At 48.7% G+C, this 9,575-nt stretch overlaps 1 protein-coding gene across 1 annotated transcript in view; it reads left to right on the top strand.

Moving 5' to 3' along the window:
- The first annotated feature begins 7,747 nt into the window (after nt 1–7,747).
- The window catches only part of ARHGAP15 (Rho GTPase activating protein 15), a 655,341-nt gene continuing 653,513 nt past the window's right edge, over nt 7,748–9,575 (top strand). Inside the window, exon 1 of the mRNA XM_019522459.1 lies at nt 7,748–7,815. Coding sequence (XP_019378004.1) covers nt 7,795–7,815 — 21 coding nt within the window. The 5' untranslated portion in view covers nt 7,748–7,794. The remainder of the gene's footprint in view (nt 7,816–9,575) is intronic.

Below are 9,575 nucleotides of genomic sequence, written 5' to 3'. Positions count from 1 at the left end.
CCCTAGCATAGTAGCACCCACCACACCTTGCTTACAGAAGGGTAAGCAAGCACCTCATATTTTGTCATTTGTGCCAAAATTTTGTCATTTGAGGTTTCACAGCTATATGAGTACAAGTGTATACTTATCTTTGATTTTCACTGCATACATGACAATGTAAATAGTTAATTGCATTTATTCCTGTTGATGTGCTGTATTTACCTGTGTTTACCTATACTTACCTGTTCCAAATCTGTTACTTACCTATGTGGGTTGAAGCTCTATAGGAGATATAAGTTGAGTATATAATATAGTCCTGTACCACTGAATAAGTGATTATTTATATGTAGATATTAGCACTGTGCGAAGTTTTAGTTGCTGATTCAATTTGGAGGAGATTTAGCCTGATTTGGTGACCGAATCTCTGAATCCAAATCAAATTGGGAGACCAATAAAAATGTCTGGATTGATACAAAGCTCTCTGAATCAATTCAGAAAAGATTTGGAGAGCTTCACAGGTTTGGGCAGTCCCCACTTGATATTGCAGGGAGCTGGACATGGACTCTGTGCCGGTAAGTAGGATCAGGAGGGCTGGAGGGGGGGAAGGGGACCATCGGGAGACCCCCACCAGGACCTATCCCCTGCCTGCTTCCCCAGTCTCACTGACTGGCTCCAGCTTCTGGCTCTTTAAAAAAAAATCAAAAAAAAGCCCCACACTCACCAGCTGCTGCCAGGCTGGGGGGGGGCGATCCCCACTGCCCCTCCATTGCTCCACATTGCATGGGGGGCTCTGCCATGAGCCCCTAGACCCTCCCCCATGGCTGTCCCACCCAGACCTAGCTCCTGGTTCTTTTAAAAAAATTAAAAAGCCCCACATTCACTGGCTGCTGCAGCAGCCATCAGGGCTTCTGGGGCCTTGTGTCAGAGACCCCTATGCAGCATGAAGTAGTGGGGGGCAATGGGGATTGCCCCACACCTGGCAGCAGCCGGTGAATGCCAGGCTTTTTTTTTTTTAAGAGCCAGGAGGCTGGGGCCAGGTGGGGCAGCCATTGATGGGGCTGGGAAAGTGGGTGGGGGTGGAGCCTGTTCGATTTGGAGATTCAGCCAATTCGGTGGTGGCTGAATCTCTGAATCAGATTCAGCTGAATTGATTTGGGGCAGTGATTTGAATCACCAAATCGAATCACTGTTCCCCAAATTGGCCAAATCTGAATCTGAAGCGAATACTAGCTGCTTTGCACAGGCCTAGTAGATGTGTGTGTGTGTGTATGTGTGCATGTATAACTTTATCTTATTAATTAATAAACTTGTATATAGTTAAGCATTTGAGTCCTGGCCTGACTCTATAGGGAACTGGTGACAATTCCTCTCAATTCAGAGAGGGGGGGTACATATCCTGTGTACCAAAAGATAAACATGAACTTTTTTATTCATTATTATTCAGTGCAGAAAATGTCATGCCAAAAATAATCCACACAAGGTGCTGCTGGTTGTGTATATATGTAGTGAACTCAGACTGGACTGCATAATCTTTACACCAAAAAATGGTGCCCAAACAGGGACTTTGTCCCAATCACAGAGGTGTCCACCCCTGTTCACTGTTCCTAATAATCCTCACATTCTGAGTCTGGTTAGCACAGGCTGAATTCACCTTCCCTAGTGCCTCTGGATGGATCTAATGTGCTTGTGTTGTTTTTTTTCTTCCCAAGAGCTGCTCAGAAAGATGCACGTTTCTCTGGCTGAGAGAAGTCAGTCAAATTTTTCTCAGTCTCTTTTAGTTCCTGAGACACTGGACAGATTTGTTACCCCTCTGCCAGCAGGAGCCAGAGCTCACCCAGCCCTGATCAGCCAGTGTTTTCAATAGCACAGTCCATTTCAGTCTCTCAGGCCACTCCCCTCGCCCCCCCCTCCCGCCCCACACATACACCCTCCCAAAAGTCAGCCACCGTATTGGCCTTCCTGGACCTGTAGCCAACCTGAAACTGGAATGGCTGGAGGGCTAACGCCCATCTCATTATTCGCGCATTGTCTGTTTTGGCTGAGTTCAGCCATTTCAGCGGTGCATGATCTGTCAATAACCAAAACTCACGCCCCAGCAGATAATATCTAAAATAGTCAATGCCCCACCTGATCTCTAAGCATTCTCTCTCGATTGTCGAGTACCTTTTCTCATGATCATTCAATTTACGGCTGGTGAAGGCAATGGGGCGCTCCATTCCGTCCACCTCTTGTGTTAGGACTGCCCCTAGGGCGTATGCTGAGGCGTCTGTCTGCAGGGTAAATGGTACATTAAAATTAGGAGTATGAAGTACGGCCTCCTGACATAGAGCTCGCTTTAAGTCCTCGAAAGCTTTCTGCCTTTCCGCATTCCATTCTATCTTGAAGGCCTTTTGTCCCTTCGTCGTTTCAACCAGGGGATTGGCGATCTCTGCGAATTGAGGAATGAACCGCCGATAGTAGCTAGCTAGCCCCAGGAACGCCCGCATTTGTCTCTTGGTCAAAAGTGCCTCATAGTTCTTAATGACTTCTACCTTGTCCTGCAAAGGTTTCACTCGCCCTTGCCCTACTAGAAAACCCAAATTCTTGGTTTCTTGCTTACCCTGGGCGCACTTCGTCGGGTTGGCTGTCAGCCCCTTTTGTCTTAATTCCTGTAGCACCGCTCTTAGGGCTCTTATATGTTGTTCCCAAGTCTCGGTGTACACAACAAAGTCATCAGTATAGGCTGCTGTGTACTCTTGATGGGGCGCGAGCACCCAATCAATCAGCCGTTGGAATGTGGCTGCGGCCCCATTTAGCCCAAAAGGCATCCTTGTAAACTCGAATAGGCCCCATGGTGTGCCAAAGGCTGTTTTTGGTTGATCTTCCCTTCTCAAGGGGATCTGCCAATACCCCTTTGATAATTCTAAGGTGGAGATAAACTTAGCTTGCCCTATACGCTCGACTAGTTCACTTACCTGGGGCATAGGGAAAGCTTCAAATTGGGTTAGCGCATTTAGTTTTTGGCAATCCACACACAAACATAAACTTCCGTTGGGCTTTGTGACCACCACCAGGGGACTATGCCAGGACCTACGCAAGTGCATGATAATCCCTCGCTCTAACATTTGCTTTAGCTTGGCCTTGATGAGCTGGAGCCGATGGAAGGGGATTCTACGCCACCTTTCCCTTTCAATTTGATCTCCTTTTGTTATGATCCTATGCTTGACACCCCTCACTTTCCCTGGCCTGTCCGTAAAAACATCCTTAAATTCTCGTATTAGGGCTTGGATCTGCTTCCCTTGCCGAGTCCCCAAATGTTTGCCCACTAGGACGGGGGGGCCGTCCCTAGGGCCTTGGGACTAATTTCTTACGGGAACCCCAGGTTCCTCACCCTCGGAATCCAGATAGCGTAGGAGGCCCTGGGGCTCCTGCCATTCCTTGAGCAAATTGATGTGATATATCTGTTTTTCCTTCCTACGCCTTTCCGTAGGATCTCATAGTCTACCTGGCCTACTTTTCTCACTACAGTAAAGGGCCCTTGCCACTGGGTTAGGAATTTGCTGTTGGAATTGGGCAACAGCACCAACACTTTCTGACCTACTTGCAGTTCTCGCTCTTTTGTGTTTCTATCATATCTTTCTTTTTGCTGCTGTTGGGCCTCCTCTAGATTGCGCTGAGCCATCTCTTTAGCCAGCTGAAGGCGTTCCCTCAAGCGCTGCACGTGCTCGGCCGCCCTCTTCTCGGGGCTTAGGTCAGTCTCCCACCCTTCTCGCACTATGTCCAAGAGGCCCCGTGGTCGGTGCCCAAAGACTAGCTCAAACGGGGAGTAGGCCATCGACGCCTGGGGAGCGTCCCTCACTGCAAAAAGTAAGGGTGGTACCAAAAGGTCCCATGTACGGGGATCATCCTGTGTACATTGGCACAGCATCACCTTTAGGGTGCCATTAAAGTGCTCAACTAACCCATTGGATTGTGGGTGATACACCGTTGTCTTGAGATGGAGTATCTGTAGTACCTTACATAATGCTGCTAAGACCGTGGACAGGAAATTTGTCCCTTGGTCTGTCATTATCTCTCTGGGGATCCCGAATCTAGCCACCCACTTCATAAGCTCTTCCGCCACCCGGGCTCCTGTCACCGTCCTTAGAGGTATAGCCTCCGGGAAGCAGGTGGCGTAGTCAGTGAGGACAAGTACAAATTGGTGTCCTGCCGTACTACGCGGGAGTGGGCCCATAACATCTAGGGCTATCCGAGCAAATGGTTCCCTGACCACGGGCATGGGTTGTAGCAGCGCCCAAGGGGGATTATTAGTGCTCACCCTTTGACACAATTCACAGGGTTTACAAAAGTTCTCCATGTCCTCGTACACGTGTGGCCAAAAGCACCATCGGGCCAGTCGGGCTTCGGTTTTATGTTTCCCCAAATGCCCCCCTAAGGGGTTCCCGTGGGCCAGCCATAACAACGGTTCTCTATAGGGGTGTGGAATCAACAACTACGCGACTTCTTCCCCATCAATGCGGCCCCGCTTAATTCGGTACAGCAGTCCCCGCCTGAGTTCAACCCAGGGCCCCATGGTCCGTTCTGCGGGGGGGCTTACCTGCTGCTTCTGTTGCACCACCTCCTCCTCTCTGAACAGGCGCAGCTCGGTGTCAACCTCTTGAGCCTCCCAGAATTGGTTGCTGCTGGCAAGGTCCTCTAATTCCTCATCACTTGTCGGCCCAGAAACTTCCCCTGCCAGCCCATCTGGCGGGGCCTCTGGACGGTTGAAGCTGGCAGTAATCCCAAAAATCTCGGGCCAGTCTCTCCCCAAGATCATGGGGTATAATATGTCTTCCTTTAGTCCTACCGGCATTCTTCGACATATCCCCTGCACCCGTACCTCCAATAGGCACCTTTCAAAGTTTGATCTACGTTTATGTAAGCAGACCAGATGTATTCCCGTACACCGGGCAGCTCGTTTCCACTCTATCATGGACGGGCGCACCAAGGATTGAGCGCAGCCAGTGTCTACTATTGCAATCAGGGGACGGCCTCCAACCCAAGCTTGAACTTCTGGTAGTGGTCGTACAATGGGAGTCGCCCCGGCACATACCCCGCATTCCATAGGTTCCCCGTCTGGGGCCTCCTTTTCCTTCGGGATATTTTCCCAGTTGTTACCACTTCTCCCAGCTCACCCTCTGGTGTTCTGGAGGCATACTTGAGCTATGTGACCTCGCCCTCCACAGAGGAAACAGAGTGGGCCAGTAGCAGACATCCTCTTGTCCCCTCTGGTCTCCTTATCTCCCTTTAGTGGACCCTCCCGTCCCCTCGTACCTTTTTCTGGTCGCAAGTCCCCTTGCACCACGTCGAATTGTTCAGCTAGCTGGAGGGCTTGGCGGAATGATGTGGGGCTGTGGCACCTGACCCACCATTGCGTGTTGTCCTCTAGGTCGACCGGGAACTGCTCCAGCAAGATCTGGTCGCAGATCTCTTCTTTCGACGCAACCACTGGTCGTAGCCATTTGTTCAATCTATCGGCCAGGCTCTGCCACAGGACCCTGGGATTTTTCTCTTCCTTGGATTTCATCTCTCGGAAGGCACATCGGTGCCGCTTCGGTGTGATACCTAATCTTTGCAAGATTTCAGCTTTAACTCTGTCATAGTCCATAGCCTCACTCCGGGACAAAGCCCGGTAGGCTTCTTGTGCTGGCCCTACTAATAGGACCCCCACATGTCCTGCCCATCTTGCTTTTTCCAGCCCAGCGGCTATTGCTGCCCGCTCAAAGGCTTCCAGAAAGGCTTCTACATCATCCTCGTTGGACATTTTGGGTACGTTAAATTCCCCGGGGCCCTGGGGTACCCTGGTTTGCTCTTGCAACAAGTGCTCTTGAATGCTCATTTGTCTTATGGACTGTTGTTGGTGTTGTTGTAGTAACTGTACTGTCAGACTCAAAGTTTGCTGCACGGGGTCTGCCCCAGCTATTCCCGGAGTGTGCTCCATCTGGCTTTCTCTGCTGTCCTAGGAAGCCTTTGCTGCTTCCCGGCCAATGCACCAGTTGTGAGAGGTCCCAGCAGTGTGCGTGTCCACCTCTGGCCCGACCTCCCAGAATGGGACCACTCCCTACAAGACCACAAGTGACTCACCCGGAGTGGACGTGTGTATGCGCCTGTGTCACCTGCCACGACTTGCTGTTAATCTGTATCTGTCCAGTTGGTCCGGCGCGTACAGTCCAGGGATGAGACTCTTGTTTTCTTCAGGGTCCCATTGTCCTGAGGGCTCCTCCACCCCTACACTCTCGCCCGGTCCTCCGATACGGGCTGTCTGCCCTGTCTGCTTCTTCACTCGCGAGGGTCGCGGACACCAGCCAAAATAAACAGAGTATAGTCAACAGAAGAAAAGCAAATCACAGCCAAGGGTCCCTCGGGGATACACCCTCCCCACGCCTTGGCCTTGGTTCCGGAGTTCCTGCTCCCCTCTGGGTCTTCACCGGCACCGGGCTGCTTTGCCTGAGCGGTTAACCAACAGTAACAACAAAAAAAAGGAAGGCGGGTGGCTCCTTGGCCCGACAGAGCCTGTCCCGCAGTCACTCTGCCTTGGCCCCGGCCCCTACGGGGCTCGTGCCGCTCCCTGCAGCGATTTTCCTTCTTCAACCCTACTGGGTCTGTTCCCCGGTGTACGGACCCCTTCCTCAGGGCCCCGCTTACCCCAAAAGGTCCGGCTGCTCTTCCCGGCGGCCCTGGTCCACTGGGGAGCCTTCACCCTGGCGTCGCTTCCGGCCCTTGCTACCTCCGGATCCACCGCCTCCGGATCCGCCGCCTCTTGAGCCCGTTCCAGCACTCCCTTTAAGTTTGCCCGGGTTGCTCTGGTGCCTCCCACTTCTGGGTTCCTGGGGGATTCAAATTCCCGCCGCTCGCCACTGGCCGGATCACGTGAGCGGCGCTGGGTTGCGCCGACTCAGGTTCCCTCCAAGCCCAGCACCTGCTTCACCCCCTTACAAGGACCTCCAGTGAGAGACCCTCCGATCTAAAAAAAACTTACAGTTTTTTGTTTTTTTACTCAAAAGAAGCAGGGGAACCAAAAAAGAGAGGAGCCTACAACAAAGATAAACTGGAAGTGCCTGTAGAAGAAAGATTTGAGCCTGGGTTGGCCAAAGGATATGTTTTTGCTATGTGAGGATTTATGAATGTAGGCCATGAAAGAGAATATAGGTTAACAGCTGTTGCTGTATGGTAAATGAGCCCTTAAAAAGTATGAAGACTGCAATGTCACACTGCGGAGTAGGTAGGTCTAAACTGTACTTTAAATCCCTTCTCCTCCATTTCCTTTCAACGAGAACAACTGTTTAAAAAGTAGCCTGTATTTCTGAAGGTTTGCATGCTGCATTTCATCTTGGTGTAGAGGGTTTTGGAGATAACTGGAAAAAAGTCATAAATTATGAGACTGGATTGTGTGCACTAGATGAGGAATGCATGGCCCCGGGTAGGGGGTGCTTATTTATGCCAAGTCAAAAAAGTTTAGAATGAGACTGTCCTGGCTATACTCCTGAGCAGGCATTCTACATAGGCAAGAGAGATGTTGTAAAAATACTCTACGCTATTGAAAAAGCCTGTCAGCCTTGAGTCATCTTTCCATTCCTGGTTACAGCAACTTGAGGTTCAGAATAGGCTAAGCAAGTGGAACTGTTTGATATCATCTGTAAGAAGTTTGATGAAAAGGAGCCTAATTCGGGATACATTCAAGTATGATTTTGAAGTTGTGAAATGCTGAGGGAGGGGCTGGATGAAAGCCTAACAGGAAGTGTTTGCTTCACCTAGCTAGAGGCCCAGGAAGTGAAGAGCAACCCAAACTAGAAGATTATGATGCTTAAAAGCCGTAAGGTAAGTTCTTTGTTTCCTTTCTTGTTGAAGCAAGCTTAAGTGAACTGTAGTTTGCCTGGCAGTGTTGGACCTGTCTGAGGGGAGCTCTGTATTTTCTGGGTTACTCCACAGTGGAGGACTATTCTCCACTGAATTCTGGTTAAGTTAGAGACAAAATGTGACTTTTTCTCCTCTTCATTTCTGTCGAAGTCTGCCTATGCTGCCTTGTTCAGAGCAGGGACCTCACTTGGGTTTCCTACACCCTACCTCACCAAACTGCTGGACTAATCTCTTGTGGATTAATCTCTTGTTTTGTAATTTCTATTTGGCAATAATCTTCCATGTTTCTGGGTTTTTGGTTGTAGCAGTGTTGGTCTAAGGACATAGGCAGGCCAGGTACTTTGAGTAGATGTGATATCTTTTATTAGATCAACTGAGTAGCTGGAAAAAAGTTCTTAGCAAGCTTTCAGGCGCAATCACCCTTCTTCAGGCATCAGACCGGCAGAGACTCCCCGTGCCTGAAGAAGGGTGGCTGTGCCCAAAAGCTTGCTAAGAACTTTTTTCCAACGACTCAGTTGATCTAATAAAAGCTATCACATCTACTCAAAGAGCCTGGCCCACCTATTTAGCAATAATGAATATATGGGCTCATGTGAAACGCTCCAAATGATGGTAAAACTTCTAAGCATAATTCACTTGGGGAAGGAGGGAATAAAGTAGAGAGGTATCCTTTTTATTATAAGAGACAGCTGAGATGGATGTTCTGCATTATCTAATTCCTGCTTGAAGTGGGAAAGTTCTCATATTATTTTCCTCATAAACTTTGTGCTGAATACACAGTTTCAGTCTGGTAACACTTTTTCCTAAGCTGCCCTCTTCTTCCTCCTCTCCTCAATTCATCTCAAGTAACACAACCTCTTCTGGGAGCTTCTTCAGATTTTGGAGATGACAAATAATAGTCTTTTCCCCATAGATTAATTTTACTTATCTCTTCTTTTGCTCTGTTTTTTCCTTTTCTTCTGAAAGTGGCATCCAGACAGTTCTGACACTACTTGGTGGTGCTTTGTGGCAGACAGGAGCAAAGAATCTGAAGACATCGTCCTGTATTTACTCAAGTAGAAGACAACCATGATTATAAGGCAACCCCCCAATAGTTAGATTCTGTATATAAAAAATGTATACATTTGTTATAAGTTTCCAAATATAGCATCTAATTTTTGGAAGTTCGCCTTGAATTTGTCCCCCTTCCACTGCTTCAGCAGGGAAATAAATCTGAGAAGTCAGGTAGCCCTTTGATCTCTGCTTCTTCCCAACTTTTCCCCCTGGCAGCCCCTTCCCCCCTCCTTACTCTCAGACCCTATTCTCCCTGAGCATATGGAAGTGAGGAAGAATTTTGTACCCAAAAGCTTGTAAAGAGCAATTTTTCCAACTATTTAGTTGGTCTAATAAAAGATATCACATTTAGCCAAAGAACCTTGTTTACAAGTGAGGAATACATTTGAAAACTGTAACCTTGAAATTAGACTTGGCTGTAACAATTTGCATATAGTACCAATGCACTTAGTTTGTATGGAATTGATGCATGTTACCTCTTTTTGAAACTACTGTAAGTTTTAGCACAGCTACTCCATAAACAAACTTTTGAGAACACTTTTGAGCAGCACTTGGCACCTAGTTATATTAGTCCAAAGCCAAAGGCTCTTGATTTATCACAGTTCATTGGGCTGGGCCCTACCAGACTCAACACATTTCAAGCCATGGTGACCCTACGGTTCAGCACT

Source organism: Gavialis gangeticus, unplaced genomic scaffold (genome assembly GCF_001723915.1).
Source record: "Gavialis gangeticus isolate Ggan-Ray unplaced genomic scaffold, GavGan_comp1, whole genome shotgun sequence".
NCBI lineage: Eukaryota > Metazoa > Chordata > Crocodylia > Gavialidae > Gavialis > Gavialis gangeticus.
The sequence above is the reverse complement of the archived record's forward strand: the minus strand, read 5'-3'. Positions and strand labels throughout refer to the sequence as shown.